General features: G+C 35.6%; 1 protein-coding gene across 1 annotated transcript in view; it reads right to left on the bottom strand.

Annotated features, from left to right (window-relative positions):
* LOC142976429 (progestin and adipoQ receptor family member 4) overlaps positions 1-21,295 on the bottom strand; it is a 112,640-nt gene that overhangs the window by 5,215 nt on the left and 86,130 nt on the right. The window contains exons 3-5 of the mRNA XM_076119786.1: positions 10,699-10,802; positions 10,163-10,300; positions 880-1,020 (exon numbers count right to left, since the gene is read on the bottom strand). Of these exons, the coding sequence (XP_075975901.1) occupies positions 880-1,020; positions 10,163-10,300; positions 10,699-10,802 (383 nt within the window). The remainder of the gene's footprint in view (positions 1-879; positions 1,021-10,162; positions 10,301-10,698; positions 10,803-21,295) is intronic.

Genomic DNA, 21,295 nt, shown 5'->3' with positions numbered 1-21,295 from the left:
ATATTAAAAGAACAGCCACAAGGATCCCTGAACCCACAAAACCTAGACCCGACCTCCAAAGTAATAATTTCATCGTGCTTTTAATATAATCAATTAGTCCTCAAACAAGGCCTACTAATTATACAAGTAACCACATGTAATTAATTCTGCCACAGAGCCAGTCCATGTCCTATGATTAATTAATAATTCACCTACATTCGCCACAATTAGTCCGTTGCACTTGTACCTAACGAGGGTAATCAATACTATCAATATACTGTCAACGTATTAAGCACGGTAATACGCGACAAATACTTAAATATACTATGGTACACTTTAAGTATTTACGTAGAACTCTAATACATTTTGCAGGATTTTTTTTCATTTAGAAAATTGTTCTGTCTATTGGACTTCATTAGGCTGCGTCTTTAGGCGTAGTGTGATTTTATAATTAGTAGAAAAAGCCTAACTTATGAATTTCAGTACCTTTTCAGTGTCATTCAGTCTTCGTGTGTCGAAACGATACAAATTCTAAGGAGCGCCTAATTCAGCTGCAACTCTTTCTAGTTTAATTAAACTAGAAATATATTGAGTTCCAGGAATACAAGCAACTATTTTGTGTGCTGCGGTCTCCGTCGTATCGTCGTAAGTTGTGCTCATCGGTCGTTAAACGATCTGTGGGTTAAGCAACTGTTGGCGCGGTTATTCTATAGATGGGTGACCGCATAGTGGTATTGTAACCGAGCGTTTTCGTGCTTCGGAGGGCACGTCAAAAGTCAGTCCCGGTTTTTGTCAGTAAAAATAACAGTCGTTAAGCCATTTCAAAGGCCTTTTTCGGGCGGTGTGAACAGCTTTGATACTGGGTTGACCACTAACCATACGATAGATAGGTAGACTGACCTGGTGCATGGAGTAAACGGCTAGCACGACGAGCACGTGCATGATGTTGTGCGAGTTGAGGCAGCGGTCCACCGCGCCCGGGAACCACTTCTCCGGGATGTGCATCGCGCCTATCACACCGCCACCCAGCGATACTGCATCCTGGAACATCCACAGCACTTGTCAGTACAAGAATTACCTATAATTTTATCAGGCATCAGGTATCCCTTAGAACTAAACTACATTGGTATCGGTGTTATAACCTGATTCATATAACCATTATTGTTTCCAAGCGGAATACGTGTGTCATCTTCGTATCCTAGCTATTTTCGGTCGCATATCGGTCTGTCGATGAAGAGAAGAAAAAACAAAAAAAATAGATACTAATCGAACAGAGTCTGATCAGTTTAGTTTACATAATTTCAATGTTCCTATTGTTTAATTCAAAGGTTTTAAACACGAATCTCGTTTCAATACTAATGAAGCACACAATTTCAATGCAGGCCGGTTGATGAGACCACGTGTAATAAATCCTAGTGTACAATAGCGTATTGTTTCCAATCTGATTGGAAAGCCGTGCTCTCGTTTCTACTGACTAATCAATAACGACCAAAATGGGTTAGCTAGGAGAATTTCTATTGTCTGTACAATGCATTATGTGAATCTTGTTCAAATGCGCTCCCAACTAGCTGATGTATGTTTTTAAAGGTCGCCCCTGCACTAAGAACTGCTCTTGTGTCACGGGGACAATTAAAAACACAAACATACAGACAACGGACACAAAGTTCAATCAGATACGAAACAGCTATTTTTTTGGTCTGCACAAATATTTGTTTCTTACTGAAAATCTTACTTCCCAACGAAATGGTAGTAGCGTGTGATTCTTTACACATGTTTCATTAGGTGTCTCTAGGAGTAGTAGATTTTCCTGTACAACTTTGATCTCTTGTAACCTATAAAAATACACGTTAGGAACTGTCATAATGATGACTCAGATACTAAGAAATGCTCTAAGATTAAGGAATATGCCATACATATACATTCACGTTAGTTAGATGTGCATAGAAAAATATAGGGAAATACGTGTCTCGTAGTTGAGAATTTCGTGACGTGTAGTTGTCGTCCTTGCGACTGTGTTGATTTTATTTAATTTATACTTAATTATACTGTTGTTATAAAGTGGGCTTGACTATGTAGTTTGACTGCTAAGGTGCTGATTAATTAGCCATACTTTTAATTTTATTGTCTAATATAAGGTTCCCTTATTCTTAAGGGCCCATTCTATGAGTCATTAATAAATGTCGGATAACTTATATATCCAGTAGATAAAGTATATATATGATACATTAAATTTATGAAATACTGTTCAAATTCCTTTTAATAAACTATCGGATATAGTTATTCATAAGTGGTGAATCCGGCTATGTCTTAGTATACTTTTTATCACGAAAAATAGTTATAGCACCTATACATTTTTCCAGTGTGTCGTAAAACATAAATGCCAAGACGTCAGCGCTGATGCATAAATCACGTGGAACACCGTTGATTGTCTGCCATCGTTTTCCTTAATCATTTGTTACTGAACAGCTATTTAGAGATAATAATATCACATCGTGTTATTCTTTTAAACTCATGTTAATATTTCGTATTTCTGGGAAAAAAACAATATTTATAAAGTAGAGTTTATCATATACCTATAAGATGAGTCAATATTATGTTTTATGTGATAATCCAAACGTCAGTGAGAAGTGCAGAAGATATGGTTGGTATTATTACAACAATACTGCATACTGTATAATACTGTGTTAAAATATTTGCCAATAGTTCATTGTTTTGAACGAGGGTCAGTAGTTGCGTTTAAAAGCCTGCATTTTCAGTACATAGTGCGAAAAACAACGGAACTGCAGTAGCGATAAGTTATATTATATATTTTTATATGAAACGTTCCGAGTGGGAAACGGAAGTCGCGGCGGAAGAGCCGAGTGTTTTATTCCGCCCTCGTATGGCATCTCCCTAAAAATTCCACCAAAAATCTCGCAAAAGAGATTTTAAACATACTGTTTTCAAACGTAACATTATTGTAAAATGACGGTTAAATATATATTATATTCTATTATATATTACGGTTAAATATATATAGTAACGGTAAAATATTTTTGTATTTTACCCATTGGGTAAACGTTGAGAACACATTTATTTATGACTTGAATTTCCAGATTAGCTATTTCCAGTATACGAATAATCATGGGGGAACAAAAATAACGGTCACGAATTTGTCCGAATTATGACTCGTAGCTCACGTTTGAAACGAGTTTATAAACACGTTCCTTACTGTTGTAGAATTTTCTAGAAGTTGCAAGAAAGAATAGTATTGTATAGTAAAGAGATGTTGTTAATTTGTAAGATATAAGTGAAGCCTTAGTATCGCGGTCTCATTTGTACATAACGATGTATAATCGCTTTACGCATTGCTATCCAATTACAGACCGCACACCAGACAGTCAGCCTCGCGATTACTTTGTTTATTATTTCATTATATTTTCTATTTGTAGCCTTGACAGTCTAAGAAAGATACGAATATTCTATAGATTAATAAACTATTTATTTTGAGAAAGCGAGGTTCTGTGTAGGCTTGTTGATGCTCTGTAATAGACGATCGCTATGATTTGAATAATTCATTTGTAGATATCGAATTACTGCGTAAGGAAAATATTTAATTAAATTATTTGTACACATCAAAGCAAGGTAAAGGGCTCATTATGCACTCATAAACGTGAACATAAATAACAACATCTAAATAAACGATAAACGATAAACCTGAATTTCACTTCTAAGTTAAGCTTTAGGGCGTCGTAGGCAACCTTGTAAAGTTTCCATCAGGGTGTCACTTTACACTCTATAGTCGCGTACTAAAGTTTATCTAATCGGCGTCAGGGGTAACCATCGATAGTGGCTTTAATCCCTTCTAGTAATCCGGCTTCCCTTCCTAGAATTAGGTGCCTTTTGAGAACTCCCCCTCGTTAACAACTGCCAACAGAGCTGACTCAATATTTACGGAAACTTATCTAAGTACCAAGTACTCTAGTATTATGCTACCGGCTTTTAAGTGTAATTATTTTTGTAAGATAACGTAAATCGAGGATAAAAAGTGCCTAAGGAAGTAGGCTACTGTTATCTAGAGCAATTGTTTGATAAGCTTGAGTACTCGTAATTAGAGCGGCAACTAAAATGTATGTGTCATGTTATCTGCTACTCATTTACTACCGAACATTTTCCTGTGATGCACTATTGAAGCACTAGCTAAAAATATTCTAGAATTACCTCATGTTTTAATCGCTGGGTCGTGACTAAGCGCAGTAGCAAAATAAAACTCAAATAAAAATTCAGAGAGCAGGAAAATCTTAAGAGCGATTAAGCGCATAATCCATCGCTGTAATTAAGCGTTTTATTAAATAAAGCCTTTACTAGGCTGCTTTAAAAAATCCCTTTGAACTTATTGCCTTCAAAATTGGGTTAAAGAAATAAAGGACAGTGCTGAACATATTTCCGAAGAGCGATTATCTGTAAGGCTTAAGCTCATTTGTTATTCGAGCGAGCGCGGCTCGGGTCGGAGTCATTTGGCTACAAGCCAGCGCCCATTGTGTACCTATTGAAAGGGACTGGGGGATTGTTTCTCGTCTACATAATAACTATATGATATGGAGATTAATTACTTTCGCGTGTACCACGTATTCGTTGAGTTTCGGGTGGACTGATGGTGTATGCGCTCAGACTGTAAGGCGACGGGATGGTAGTCATCGTGAACGATGTGTAGACTCAAATTCATGGTAGTGCTATTGTATTTTCTTATGTTTCCTGCTTAAGAATGTTTTCAGACAGTTTGTTGGTACGATTTTATTTAAGCTTTTCGGTTTACAGCACCAATTAGGTTATATTAGTTGGGGTTCTGTTACAAAACTAAAACAATTTCAGTGTATTGACGATTAATAACAGATTTCAATCATCTACCATCCATATTTCAACATTTGTATCATTTTATCTATAGCTCAAGAAAAAAAAGTTAAATATTCCCTAATCCGACTAAAACCTACATAGTTTGGAAATAACAAAAGTACTTTGGGATGAGAATACAGCGCACACTTGCAAACGTTTCGTTTAATATTTCCGGAGCGGCCGCGTCGTTTCCAAACTTGGGATATTAATACCCTCGTTTTGTACATTATACTAAATCCCGCGGCTCCCAGCCTTCCTGATCTTAACTACGGACGCTTTGCTTGCATCTTGTTTATCTTTTGTATTATTAGGTAACTTTGCGGTATCTAAAGTCTTATATTCAGACAGATTAAATCAATAACCTCAAAGATTTGTGGACGTAGACAAGTTTAGCTATTTTGACTACGTACAGTCTAATCTCTACGTACTATTAAAGTAGATTATCCATGTGAAGTTGAAGAATGTGTTGATCACGAGGTCTAGAGATCGATTTCTGAGTTATAGAATATTTCTCAACAGTAATCCGGGGTTTTGGTAACGTGCCTTGCATATGGCAATTGGCTCGCCCCCTATTTCATGGAACTTACGATTTATAAATTGTAAATGGCGAAACTTGGATGTATTTTATCCAGCTTTGCCTAAACTTTCTGGTATAACGGGCATGGTGTCTTGTATGTTAGTATGAATGTGCGAAAACATATTACTTCTAAAAAAATATCAATGTGGTCCGAGCTACAGGCGTAAACTAGTATGTGAAATAAAGCTGGGAATACAAAAGTACATCTATAGAATACGACCAGAGAAAGTTAAAGGCAAATAGAAGAACAAGTAATAAGGAATATGAAACTTTAGGTCCCAGAAACAGGAAGTCTGTTTCACTTTATTAATTTTGAACAGTTGCTCTCTTATAAGCCACTGAATGTTGAACATTTGTACAATAACTAATATAATATTCTCTTTCTTTTAATTTGAACGTCGTATTACAAATTAATCAAGAACACTCGGATGATTTTGGTTGCCTAACTTCCAGCAACATGTAATGTAAGAATAACTATTCTAGGAGTTGTACTGTGTACTATTGTGGATTACGAGGCACCGGGTTTGATTGCCGAGTTGGGCAGTAATATTGCGGTACACCTCTGCACATTACAGGAGAAAAGTTAAAAAAAAAAACAAAAAATATGTAAAATTGCTTTCAAAGCTACTGGCTGTCCTGGTGAACTGGCATTACTGTTTTAGTATGAACCGTTCATCATTGCCTGAACTTTACCTACCTTATAAAATAAATTCTAATTTCATCGACTTCTACAACATCACGTTTTCTGCTATATTGTGTAAGTTTATGTTGATTGCTCGCGTGTTAAAGCATTAGGTTGCCCACAACACATCGATTAGCAATTATAATATCGTTATAAGCACCATTAATAAATAATTACAATAGGAGGAAAATATTTGTTTCTGCTGTTGTTGGTTGTTTATGTTTGTATTATAATGTCCTCCTGACCGATATTCAGGTAGGTCAGTTTCAATAAAATTGTGTTTTTGAAAATCTGTTTATAGAGTTCAAGTATATCCTCAATACTTAGTTATGCCCTCTTTTGTACTCAGTGTTTGAAAAATTTAGGTCCGATTATAAGACTGAACCAACTTGGAAACACAGCTTTTAGAACCCGTGCGACTAACTAAAATGGGTACTTAAAACTGTGCTTCTAAGTTTATACAGATCTATGAGGATTCAGCTACAATATTTTAGCTCGAACCGAGATAGAAATTCGCCAACTACAGCCCAATTACCTGGTACCAACCAGTAGAAGCACGGGTTTTAAAACCCGTTTTACGTACTAAAATGGGTTCTTAAAACTGTGCTTCTGAGTTGCTACCGATCTATTAAGATATCAGTAACAATATTATAGCCCGAACCGAGATAGAAATTCGCCAACTACAGCCACGCCACGGAGCAGAAAATATATGTATTTCTCGTTATAACCGTATGTAAGTATTTGGAGCGACGAAAAACTGTGACGGAAGAAGAGCCGGGAAGTAAATATTGATTGGAGAGATTTATATTAGCATTCGGACTGCGACAGTTGTGACAGACCGTTTTAATGGCTCAGGCTTTCAATGCGTTTTAAAAGGTCAGATTTTATTCATTTATTCACGTTACTGTTGGTTGTTAGTGTAATAATGTAAAACTGAGTTTTGGTAGGGTTATTTATGTTACTTTAAACTTATATTTTTCTATAACTCGAATGTTTATTTGAAAGTTGCTTCTAATTTTAACCCGATTGTAGAGGAAAGCCTTATTCAAGATGAGGCTTAGATTACAGTTTCTACGAATAACATTCCCTTTAGCCGTTATATAAATAAAAAAAAAATCTGCTTAGTAATGATGTTTTCAATGACAAGCTGAAAAAGGTAAAATTGCTTATTAAATCTAAGTTGTTAGTTGAAATTCCAGATGGTAGTTCAAGGCTTATTATGACACTAAATGGTTATCGGAAAATGGCACGATATTTATTAACACTGTAGAAGCGAAATATTTTGGTCAGATCCTCGTTCAAATTTTGTAAGCGTATTATCGGCGCTATCTGACTAGAATGGTATTGGATTAAAAATTGATATTTTCATCAATATTTTCGTAAACAAAAGCGGATTAAGTGATATAAAATGAGGTTTTGTTTTAGAGTAAACTTAGATCCAGGGGTCTTGCCGCGCAAAATATTAGTTGCAGGTCATATAAAGATATACAAGTTAACTTATTAAACTTGCTTATAACAAATTAAATTAATTTAGACAATTTCGACGGATACTAGTCTAGACAAAAATAAACGTTACATTTATACCGAATTCGTAGTTACTCTTAGTTTAGGAAGTGTAAACTTGCATGGTAATCTGTAGTCACTCACACCATCAGCGTCTAGTACAGTGATATGGTGATGTATTATAAGAGCTGATGTTTACAGCTTCGTCAGCTTCTAGCTAACGCTAGCTTGTGACACTACAATTTCCACAGCTCTAGATTATAATGCAACCTGAGTTACATAATGGCACTAAAGAATTTGACAACAGGAGGCTGAAACATTTAATAACTAAGTCATATGATTCAGTATGTGATAATTCTAATATGTACACAATACTACAATAATAATATGTACATAATATTCATGTTTCTGAACCTAATGAGTTCGAATTATATACAACTTAGTCTCTAGAACACTCAGTAAAATATAATTTTTACCTATTGAAAGATTAAGATTTAATTTCCAGTAGTTAAGCGTTTTCGGTTACGTATTAATCAATTTAAATTAAATTATTCGCTGAACAATATCTTACCCATTCAAAGTGTTTTGTTTCAAAAGTTCTAACTCGTCGCAAGAATTAAGATTAATATTCCTTCCCAGTTGTGAACGAGGCTAAAAGCTCCGGTTACATTAGTTGGCGTGTCTGACATTTATTGCGAGAGTGTCAGACACCGCCGAGATTACCGACAGATATTAGTTTAGCAAATTGTGAGACTCTGCACAGCTTCATAAATACACGATCATTTGTTCAAAACAATTCCCCTGTTTGTAACTTAAATTGTTATTCGGTGTAACTCATTTTAGCAAAATGAATTGAATCATCTGCGTGCGGTTTTGCGCGGCAGAATAAATTAGTTTGACAACTCATTTGTGTTAAAGCAGCTAATTTTGATTGCAGCCTGTACTCGATCAGTGTTTGTATGTTTGTATGTTTGTGTGTACAAGCTCATTCGCTGAACGATTTACAGTGAAAATTGCATCGGCTTACGGACCGTAAAGCTAGCTTAGCGGACGCTTTGAGTGTCAGTTACGAGTAAAATGTACGCTACATTTTACGCCAAAAAGCGAATTTTGTCCGGAACATTTGAAAACTACGTCTATAAATTCAGGTCAAATGTTGAATTTTAAGGGTTAAATTCGGGACGATCCGAGTAATAATAAGTGATTGGCAAACAATACCAATATTTGAACTTTTCAAACTACAGAATCTGAATTTGACTTCGAGGGTTCTCTGCTTCTATTATGTTAAAACTTCAAGTTTATTTGGAGACCGTCCATTATTTGAGTTAAGTTTTAATAAGTCTAGTTTAGTTAGTCATGATCTAGGGTCTGTTCGTGACGGTCTGGTATTGAGCTAGATTTAATTAGTCCAGTAGGAGCCGCACGTGTCGCCGCGGCACAAGTGGACAATAAATAACACGAAGTGGCTGGACTCACGCCAAATACTGTAACGGATTGTAACGTTCAATAATTAGTTGTTTTTTTGGATTGGGTCGTGCTGATTGGAATGTTTTTGTTGAGAGCAGAAGAACTGAAATTCTACGACTGGTTTTCTACGCCTTTTTTACATTCCTTTGGCCATCTTTACGATAAATAATTATTAATGAATGAAGCACTTTAATATGTTAACGTAACATAGGCGATGCAGAATCATTGAACTCTATTAACTGCGACAAAAGTAACAAATATCGAGCAGGTTTAACATGGCACTTATGTGGCGCGTCAGATCGTGCGAGTTGAAAAACGATCAACGTCCAACTTTTCGCTCCAAAATATCGCTCGATTTAACTTTTTAAACGAGTCTACAAAAGGACGTCTACTATTTTTAACGTAAAATAAACTCTATGTACCTACATTGCACGTATTATTTTATCACCTCCGTACCCGACTTTCCAGGTTCAATAACTGCCATTTAATACTAAGAAACTGTTATTCCTCGTTTCCTAATTGCACCATATTTTAGAATCGAGTGAGCTTAGTTACAGTTGCAACTAAAATATGGTTGTAGAAGGTACCACAGATTTTCTCGGCCATCGCTAAATTTATCGCCAATTCCTTTGGCAATTTTACAAGGGATTCTTGGCAAATTTTAAACCTTCCATTTTCTAAAGTGAAAAACATTAGTGTGAAATTAAGTTTTCTTGGCTTCGTGGAATTTTGGCTGGCTTACAGATTTTTCATATTTAACGGAGAGTTAAAATGTACAATTAAAAATATGTAGAACATGTTTAGCTTTAGTATTTGGTAACATTTTTTTTTCCCACCATGCTGCTCTGCTCAATCCTCATTTTTAGGTTTCCGTACCCAAAGGGTAAAACGGGACCCTATTACTAAGCCTCCGCTGTCTGTCTCCAGGCTTTATCTTGACAATATGCATGTTTTTTTCGTATTTCTTGGTGCGAACCTTCGTGCGCGAGTCCGAATCGTGCTTGGTCGGTTTTATTCCTATATCTATACTTAATCTAATCGCATATAAAGTTGTTAATATCTCAGGGGTTCTTTGGTCGTACCTGTAAGAAGACGTGCAGTATAGCGTGTGGGTCGCCGCCGCCGAGGCGAGCCGCGCGCGCGCCCGCCAGCAGCACGCGCATGCAGAACGGCGCCGCGAAACACAACCTTCTCTCCCACGGCGACCACGCGCGCATAGCCTGGACACACCATAACAACAAAAATTATATGATACCTTGAATGAAGGTGCCGTTCGTGCTGAGTGAAATAGGAAATAGTGACTATAAATTGGTGGCAATTGTAGCGTGTTTATCTGTCTTCGCAGAAAGTGTAAAGTCATATTATGATGATTCTTTGGTCTCTGCCTTCCCCTATACGAAAAGTTGTTATTTTATGTAGGTTTGGATTTAGTATGATGAGTGAAAACTGTCGTAGGCTGTAATTCTGGAGGTTTCCATTTTCCTTTTTTACAGCCTTGCGCTACACATTACATGAGGCTATTGCTTTTTCTGAAAGTAACGGGAGCACTGTTATCGGCTCTCTGTCAGTATTTACTTGATGCCGTATATAAATGTTAAGGAATGTTTTGATAGATTACCTTATAAAGTCCGAGCAGACTGCCGAGGCTGTAGACTGTGAGCGCGGCGTACCGCAGCGGCGCCGGCGCGCAGTACACCGTCGCCGTCACCATAGGAATCGCACCTGAGAACAATAATAATCATAGCTTTAACTTTCTATGTCTTACCATGATTGATCCTTAACGATATTCTTGATATGTATTCTATTAGGTAGTTGAAGATAAGTTAAAATTACCTAAGAGAACAATGAATCTCTTAAATAAGAAAATGTGAAATGGTAGGACACAAAACAATAGGAAGAAAATCGTGATGGATGGAACTGTGCGACACTAGACAACCTATTACATCGAACTGTAGGTAAAAGTTAAAATTACAAAAAAGGTTTCAGAGGTTTTATATTCAGGTAGAGCAGTTACGGTAGTAACGTGCAAAAATATACGTTTTTGTTATTTAGTTGATCGTCTAATGTGAAGAATTAATCAAAAAAATATAGAGGTAAAAGATTAAAACTCAGTAGTCATTGAATTTTAGTTTTCAAAATAGCTTTGCGTTAGTTTTAAGCCATTGTAAATAGTAATGTCTAACAGTTATGTTCGTAGCTCGTATCTGCTCGTTACAGCGCTCGAGTGTGACCATTACAGGCACCAGCGCACTCCCACTTCAAACTGTAATGTAATGCATTTACAGCTTCAATTACACATAAATAATAACAATACAGCTGAAACTGACTACTTCATATATGGATCGCCACTATTAAGCCCTTGTAATTCTGAATTGGGGTTCTGAATCTAGGGCTTAGGGCTTAATAGTACGTGGAGAACCTCATATATACACGTACATGTATGCCTGTTATATCCGAGGGTGTAGTAGAAGTATATTGAACAGGTCAGTGTTTTGTCATTTTACAATGTAACTCCCATGTAACAGAGGGCGAGCATAATACAGCAGCCTAGAACGTCGAAAACTATTTTATTTGATTTTATTTTTCGAAAAATATTCCGTTTATTTCTTGTAAATAGCTTTAATCTGTCATAAAGATTACGATATACCCATGTTAATTCAGATCGCATTTCTGTAATGTAAATCAAACAAAATGTTTATGAATAAGTTTTCTGGTACAACCAATGTTGAAGTCAAATCTTTGCGTTGTTGTATTTCTATAAAATGTACCTTTTGTAAACAACAAAAGATATCGAACATCACTATTGATTTTCTCAACAATGCTGAATATAATGGTGGATTTAAATTAATATCCGTATTAAAGCGATACAAATGAAGCGAAGTTTCGTGAACAAAGTCGTAATTACTTTTTGCTACCATTTTGCATTTCTCTTAATTGGGATCATTGTGGATTTAACTAATGAATCATGAGAGACGTATTCATTAAAGGACGGTCGTCACGAGGCTTTATACATTTATACTTGATGTTATTTCTAACATTATAAATGTAAAAAATCTTTGAATGTTTATTACACGACAACCTAGGAATGGCTAATAGGAGAATATTTACTCCCGAAAATGACAACGCCTGTAAGGTCCTACTTTGAAGTAAGTCAGTCTATGCTCTTCGGCCTTTCTTTTTATTTATTTAAATCATTATATCGAAACATTATATGCAAGTGAATTGAAAAACACAAGACATTTTCGCATATTCATAGCGAATAACTACATAAGAATGCTCGTTCCTTTATCGGTTTTAACTTCTTAAAGATATTGTGCTACTTATCATTGTCGTAGAATGCTATGTAAATCCGAGAACATGGTTCCGCTTCCTAGTAGCGCTTTTGCTCATATTTCGTATTCAAATGTAGGTACAAATGCAACGATGCATGTCGCCGACGAAAATGGAGTAAGCGACCTAAATGGTTATGTAACTTAAGACATGACTGGAAATGTGATTCTGATAAAACTGGGTGACGAAGAAAATGTTGCAGTCTTTTGAAGAAAGAAAATTATGAAAACAATAAAATGTATTTTAAAAGATTAAATGACTAAATACATATGTGTATTTATTTCTCTAACTCGTAAAACATTATTCGAAAAAATTTGGTAAACTCAAAAAACAACATTTTAACTCTCAAAACTCGAAAGTAAAACATCAATTGAGGAGTCCTAAAGTTAAATTGAACTTAAACGAGTGAACAATAAAAACATGGCCGCGATACGATCCCATACAGTGCTGTGTCGTAACACGCGAGTCGTTAGTACTAGCCTGTCAATGCCATGATGGATGCGATCTTAATGACTATCCACAATAAATAACTTTTATTTTTTTCTATATATTATTTTTTGTTGGCGGCAAACGTAGGGCAACGCGTTTTATTTGTTATGTTGGTCACAGATAAACATTTGTAAATAAACATTTTTTCAGAACGTTTTTGAATTCGCTGTCGATGCTTGGTGGCCAGTGTCACCAAATCCCTACACATAGAGGACATAATAGTTACGTTTTGAGTTTTATAGTGTATCGTAGTTTTATGACAAAATAAAGTTCAACGAGGTTTATGGGTATAGTAAAAGCGAAACTCAATTTCGCTTGGTTGGAGAAATGATAAAAACAAACAAATAATTATTCTGAATACTAGTAATTTCAAAGCAAGGTTATGAGTTGAAAATGCGAGAAGCTTTTTCCTGTGTACAGTTATTATATTAGCCCAGAAAGCTTTACTTTAGCCGACCTTGTAGAGCTGAAAATTATTCGCATTGAAGGAAAATTGCTGGCAGCCCTTTATACTTTTTTTTCATAAAAACCGTGTTTACCCGGCGAGACTTTGTTCGTAAACAATGAGTGGGTACTGTAATATTAAAAATTGTAAAAACTTCGCTTCATTGAGGTTTTTTTCTAATTATTTCTACGGGTTATTGAGTTTGGTAATTGAGTGTCAGGGTCAATTTTCAAAGTGAATGTTCGCCATTTTCGTTGGTTGTGTATTTTCGGCTCCCTCGTGTTTGCGTCGGTATTGAGTGGCCACCGTCACCCGGGATTCCCCACTTAAGGCATTAGGATTTGTAATCGATACCGCGGGATTACATACTGTTTACTTTATGAAATTGAATGGATTCTGCTTTCATAATGGAGGCCTTTCCTGCCATATTTTGTTAAAGTAAATTCGGGTAAATATGAACAAAATTACTTTTGTAATATGGAAATATGTAGTTAAAATTTGCATTTTCATTAAGTTAATGCTGTACAGTTGAAAATGTAATGAGAATTTTCCATTGTTTCACATGTTTACATAAAAAAATGCAGCGTGCATCTTTTTGTTAAAAAGTCTTAGCCGCATAACAATGTAGACATTCTACCAGAGAGAATACAATTTCGTACGTGCTTCTTTCTACCAAACGCAATCGGATAACTTCTAAATATTCCTTTACAATATTTCAAATACAAGGAAGAAACATAGTTAACTAGTATATAGTACTAGTACTAGTATAACATGAATTTAGTTAAATGGCTCCTGCCCACGAAATCGCCGCCCGAAAAGCTTTTCCGGGGAAAATAGTATTTTAATACTATAAATACAGTGTTAATCCAGATAAACTATCTGTGTTCTGAATGTTACCAAATCCGTCCAGTAAATTTTTGTGAAAGATACATCCATCCATCCTTACAAACCTCCACATTTATAATATTAGTAGGAAGTTTACATACATACGTTTTGGTAAGACGTATAACGTTTTCAATTCGCAAATGCGTTCCAGTTTCCCGTGTTAGAGCGAGTGTGCTCAGCGAACAAAGCCTTCACTTTGATGTATCTACCGGCCACGCTTTAGGCAGTCAACGTTAATATTTGAACTGCAACTGTACCGTTTCTTTTGAAAAACATTTACAGAAACGATGGCTGTAAAAATTTAGACTTTGACCTGTGTGGACCTCTACGTGTAGTAAAAAGTGGTTTCAATATACCATAACATGTAAGGGTTATGTAGTAAAAACGGAACCCTATTATTAAAAAATGTTCTGAAATTCTTTTAAAAAACCCTCACCGCGTCTGTCCATCCTTTCGCGATAACTCAAAGTCTACTGAACATTAATTTTGTGGTTTTTACTAATAACTAGAAAGCATTCTGAGACATGTTTAAAAACTTAATTTGTTAAGAATTAGTGTAAAAGTAAGTTTTTACAGCGCGAAGGCGGAGCGGGTCGCTAGTGAATTATAAAACAATGTAGTACTACTCACATGATATTTTTTACAGACTATTAGCTGGGGTTGACATGACAGTAGATATCGTGTTTCTACCGAACATAGAGATCCATTAAAACCCCTTAGGCAGGAACACTAAAAGCCCTGTTTTAGGTTTCTGTCAACACCATATATCGCGTAGGAAGTACCTTTTGATTGATGGATCGTTGCTACCTCGTGCCCATTTCGATAAACGTAAAAAACGGTGTAGTAGAAACGGCGTGGAAATTGTAATGCGATGATTTTTTTCAACTAAGTAATTTCACGAAAAATCTATTGAAATTTGGTGAGAAAAATGTTGTCAATTTTGAGAGTGTTTTCATATATTTCATCATCACCTCAGCTTTTGTTCCAACTATGTTGGGGTTCTTTTAGTTTCACCGGAAGCAGCTGGATACCCGTATTTTACATGAAGCGACTGCCTATCGAACCTCCAGAATACAGTTAAATGGGCTATAACACGGTTAGAATAGTGGTCAGACTTTCAAAGGGTTTTCATACATTTGCTGTCGCGTTATTTACCATATAGATTATCTAGCACTTATTCGTAAGCTGTGAATAAACAAATGAAACAGGCGCTTAGTTTACAAGCAGCTAGTCAAAAGCGTTATAGTGTAAAAAAACCACAAGAAGACATTCCTAGTCATCTCACATTTAGTTAGTCGAATACGAAGACAACAGCACTGTCTCCAGCCTGTGGATTGTAGCATTGTACTATAAAATACCACATCTGCATAACAGTAAGGCCTGCTGGTCCGAAAGGCAACTAATTAACCACGTAGCTCGGAGTTTGCGAATCAGACTGAGATTGTTTCAAACAACTATTGCAAACGTTTTGCTAACTTACGATATTTCGGCAGTTTAACTGTCCAAATACAATTTACGACGTTATTAATTGTGGTTGTTTACTTATTGTTATAATGGCGTAATAATATAATGGATTTCTATCCATGACTACGCCTCCGTCTAACGATTTTCATAATCCAGGTCTATATGCCTTCATCAAAATTAGAAGTTTTTCAAAGACTTACAGACATAACAATGTATTCAGTGCGATTGTAAACTTCAGTATTCAATAAACCATTGATTTATGTGTATGCTTTGTTCCTTTATACAAAGTATGCGTGATTCTGTTCATGTGTGAATTTGAATATACGCTAAGTATAATTCAACTTGTGAAATTCCGTGCGATTAGGGACCTGATGACGTCACACTTTATGCTTGTATGTGCGTATGTGTGTGTGTGTGTTGCTACAACTGTAACCCTTTCCCTACAACGCTCAATGAACTTTTACGAGTTGCGCGTTACGTGCCACCACGCATAATATATGGACTGGTATTTGATATGCACGCTCCCACCGGAGGGGTTACGAATTGTTTCCTTTGACTAACTTTGTTACAACACACTTTTATTAATAAAATAACATAGCACCTACTACTTAATTGAACAGAAATAATACAAAGTTCAATAAAGAAAACTGCTTTTAGAAAACATTGACCGTTCTTATTAACCGACACAATAGGACTTCGCTTTTTTATTCAACTCCGAGAACCATATTTCTATTTACTGCAGGCCATAAAGTTGTAAGAGCAGTGGAAAAACCTTTGATATTCTACTACAGTCTACAGCGACATAGTAGTTGAATACAAAGAATAGTTTGGCGGTTGGACATAGACAATAAAGCGTGGTTTATGGTCATTGTCTCTGGTCAACTGAGCGGCAAACTGCGGAAGGGTCTGGTACGAATATTACATAAAGATATGTCTGTTATGTGTTCACTGTTGTAGAATGTAGGATTACGGTGTTACAGATATTTTATGACGCGGAATTGTACTAGTCGTAACTAGTGTTTTGCTGTTCAGAAAGTCGCAATGAAATACGGCCGATAATTTTCTTTTCAAAATGGCTACCTACAATTATATGCACTAACAATATTTTTACATATGTAGTAAAAATATTGTTAGTGCCTATAATTGTATAGTCAAAGACAATCAGTTATATAGACAATCAGTATATTATTTACAGCTCGATCAAATGCTGATTGTAAAGTTATAGTTAGTAGAACATTCTACTAAAAAATATCCAGATTTAAACACGCCTGAAAAAATCAACCCGCTGTTCTGTGGCTTTAACTAAGCCAAAATGAGAGCGAAATGAAGTGGTAAATTAAATAATATCTATTTCTAAGCCTCTAAGGATATGGTCGTCATGATATAACTCTTATTACCGAAGTAACGGTGGTTATTCCGAGCATCAGTCATGAGTAGACACGTCGGACGCAGGCCAGCTCGCTCGGCCGAACGTAACTTGAACACAAAGTGCACGTCACTTGCCAGCAACGGTAATTACGATAAATCATTCTCGACCCTCGTACTGAACGAAATAGGTTGCTATTTGTGTGACCTTATTTCGAGTGGTGTAGTTTAATGTAATATCTTTGTTTGAGCGTTTTGATATTATCTTCCTGAGAATTTTGGCTAACGACTCCAAAATAATAAAGTATGTGGTGCCATTTTTTGGGATATGGGTACCCTATTCCCTGGATTTTTTTTATCTTAATCTGCTTAACATTAATAATATACTAGTAGGTTACGTTTCGGATCTTTAAATGTTTTTCATAAGACTCGGAAAAAAAAAATGTTTCAGTAATTTTTATATGCCGGACTTTTTTTTCAAATAGACGAGGCCGCAGGCAAACCCTAGTTGATAGATATCATAAGCTTTTGTTAAACGGGAAATGTTTGCACAGCTTCCGCGCGGATAATCTGTGTGGCGTGGAGGCTACAAATCACGGACGTACAAATACAACTATTTTGTTCAGCAAAAAATTATTGGGGCGCATTGGACGATTTTAACAGCACTCACTGAAATATGTAGGCTTTATTTTACATTTTAAAACCGATATTTGTTGTATTATCCGCGTTTATTCAAATAAAACATAATCGGAAAAATAGTAAAATAGGTAGTACAAAGTTACTAAATATTTTATTTATAAAAATCACGAATTCGTTGTTCGTCTAGAAATACTAGTTGTTTTAAAATAACATTCAATTTGAATAATTGCTGTTTATTCGACGAATTTTAAAATTAATAATGATTTCTTGGTGTATTTAATTGATTTATAACCTAAATAATAAGTCTGTATAGGTTAATCTATAATAATAACCCAATCTTCTAGTGGTTAGCCATGTTCGAAAATAAATATAAATGTTTTAACAATACTTTAAACGTAATTCAGAGGCAATCAAGCAAACAACACAATTTTAGAAATAAAAATAAACAACTTTATATGTAACTAACAATCACTAAAGAAATAACAAGTGTACCGAATATTTCAAAATATTCACATGAAAATATGCTTCACGTGCTTTCATTGTAATACATATTTTATTACATTAGCTGTCAAATGTGACAGGCATTTCGAGTATTGCCAGCGATAAAATTCTAAAATTCATACGTAGCAACATTATTTAGTTTGGAAATGGAATACATTTTTAAGATTTTATAAAAAGTTAGGCTTCTTTCACGCAAGGAGTTCTTAGAAGGCCGAGTTAAGAAACATGGCTGAAATGTTTATAAAAACTTATCGTGTAATTAATTAGTTTATATTTGTTCCGAGCTCGATTTAAAGCGAGAGTTTTTGTTTTCATAACGAAGGTTAAATACTGATTAGTGAAGGAACTAATAATGTTTATGTGGTAGATAATGTATATAACTGTAGTATTAAGCTTTAAACTTATTTCACTCTGTATTCAAATGAAGGTCATTTCAAAACATTGAATAGCTAAATAACCTTGAAAAAGATGCCCGAAAGATTGAGTTTACTTAAAACTGATTTAATTCTCCTACTATCTTTAACACAGTAGAAATAACAATACAATCATTTCATTATTTTAATAAGCTTATCAAATCTTTGACAACCGTTTTATGTAAGTGCAGACAGGCGAGATTAGGTTTTTCAGAATTCTACAGACAATGATCCATGTAATGCAGATTCTTTAAACTGTACATTATAGAGGAAAAGTGAAATACAAACTGGTATACAGTAGAAGCTAAAACAGAGTAATTGAATGCGACGAACAAGACTGAGGTACAAACGATACGATAAAACCGGAGATGTTATGACTCGAGATAAAAATATACAGTGAAGAATGACCTGAAAACTACGACACTGAAAGCCGTGATATTTCCACCGTCGTAACGTGCTGACTAAAGTTAAACAATGTAAGTAAATCATTTTGCTGACTTGAAAATTAAATGTCGTCTAACCAGTAGCGCGATTATTTATGACTATTGTCTATTGACAAACGGCAAGCCATCTAGATATTTTATTTGATAATCCTCTCTAATGGGCATCTTAGTAACTATATTAGCAGTACATTTTAAAAACAAACTGTAGATACTCGATAGTATTGTATGTAGAGCGTCGCGTTGCAGCTTAGGTCCCATCATTTGCAGGTTGCAATCCCATCCATTATATCCCATTCGCAAATTTTGAAACAACTAAATTACATAACTGAACATTGCTTATACTTGAAATAATATTCCGCTGCATTTGATTCTCGAATTTAGGTTTGTAGTCCGTTGGAATTGGTACGATTTCGTGAATTTGTTATAAGTTACGTCCGTCCATATTTCGTTAATTAAAATGTCATGTATCCGTTGCATTTCGGACTGATTTTAATTAAACATAACTCATTTCGATAAATGGAAATATCGGTACAAATCGAATTTGCCAGAGGTAGTCAACTTGACTAGATTCATAACTTTTACTGGAAACTGGTTGCTCTCCAACGATCGGCCGGTTGGCCACCCCTGTTCTACATGACCTGACATTACCTACCTACATTTGTTACATCAACAAATCTGTTATTTCAGCGTTCTATTAGTCCTGTTGAAACAAGAATATTACAACAGTACTACAACAATAGGCTGATATATTAAGGGCCCACATTAGGGCCCTAGTCCCTGAGTCAACGTTAATCTAAACGACCTCTATTACTCCGGGCCCTGTACAAACAGAGCTATGATTTTAAGTACCGTGCTCAAATAATACACGAACGTACACATATGTACACACCTTAGTTATTCCAGATGGAATTGGAATAAATTCGTCCCTTTTGTATACTTCTTACTGGCATTTGTATACATTACATTAGATCTCCGAGTTATAGAGATCTGCTAAGATAGAGTCTGATTGTTAAGATCTTGGTATGGTTTTCTGCTTATACCGATCTTTAATTTAATTAATGAAGTATGTATAGTATACCTACTTACCTTATTATATTTGAATTGATTAAATTAAGTATAATTTATTATTAATGACGACCAAAGTACGCCAATATTACTTTTTTACGGTATTAACTGTAGTTTTATTTCGTTCGTCTTTATCCTAACGAAGGAACTAAATTTTTAGGCCATTGGCCACTTTGTTTTGTTAAAACCGCAAGTATGGTTTTTTCACAAAATAATTGCACATCTATTCTTTTTCACGATCTAAGTAAGTAAATAGTAAAACATTCCTTTCTATTTATATTGTCAATTTAATTTATTTCTCATCCATTAGTTGTTATCAAGTGCACATTGCGTCAACGTCAAACACAGCCAGCCCCCCGGGAGCGGTCGTCTGACGTTCATGACGTTAACCAACGTCAGAGTGGACGGGAACTAGTGACGTGACCAACGATGCAACAACGCTGTTGTCCGTGACGTTTGATAGACAATCATGATATTGCTCAGTTTTAGAGCAGATATTATTATTATTTTATTGACAACGGTGAAGGAAAGCCCTTCATGCCTGAGTGGTCTTTAGATCAGTTCTTGAAGGGATGCAAAGTCCCCAACCCGCACTTGGCAAGGGTAGTAGACTCAAGGCCCTAACCCGTCCCTCATTCCGGGAGGAGACCCTTGCCCAGTACTGGGACATTAATGGATAGTCGGATAATGGGTGTAAAATATTTAAATTGTGACCTTACAACTTTTGCCGAAAGTAAGTGGTCTGCCCCAGTAGCCTTATTATCAGTCTTAAATCGTTATTTTCATGTGGAGGAAGGATAAACAAGCAAACAAACATAGTTTTATAATAAAATGCTTGTCTTGTATTCACATAACACAAAATTAAATAGTGATCAAGAATAAAATGCAAGCAACAATTCATATTGGTTGTTAGTACGGATTAGGTCCAGACTCCAGAAAACACAAATTCTATATTCGTATTGTTAGCAGTCTCATCTTATCGGACTTTTCCTGAAATACGGAGGCTGATTTTCTATTTTTGGTTCACGGTAAACAGCAGTCCCTGACAATATCCGGATATAAGAAGGAAGAGGAATTTTGTTTGATCCATATTGTTGTAAAACAAACTCCGTTATTGGGCGAGTGATGGATGGATCGCTCTAATTTATTGCACAATTTTCCTTCAGGGGTGCCGGC

This window comes from Anticarsia gemmatalis, chromosome 11, assembly GCF_050436995.1.
Source record: "Anticarsia gemmatalis isolate Benzon Research Colony breed Stoneville strain chromosome 11, ilAntGemm2 primary, whole genome shotgun sequence".
NCBI lineage: Eukaryota > Metazoa > Arthropoda > Insecta > Lepidoptera > Erebidae > Anticarsia > Anticarsia gemmatalis.
This window is presented reverse-complemented; position numbering and strand designations above follow the sequence as displayed.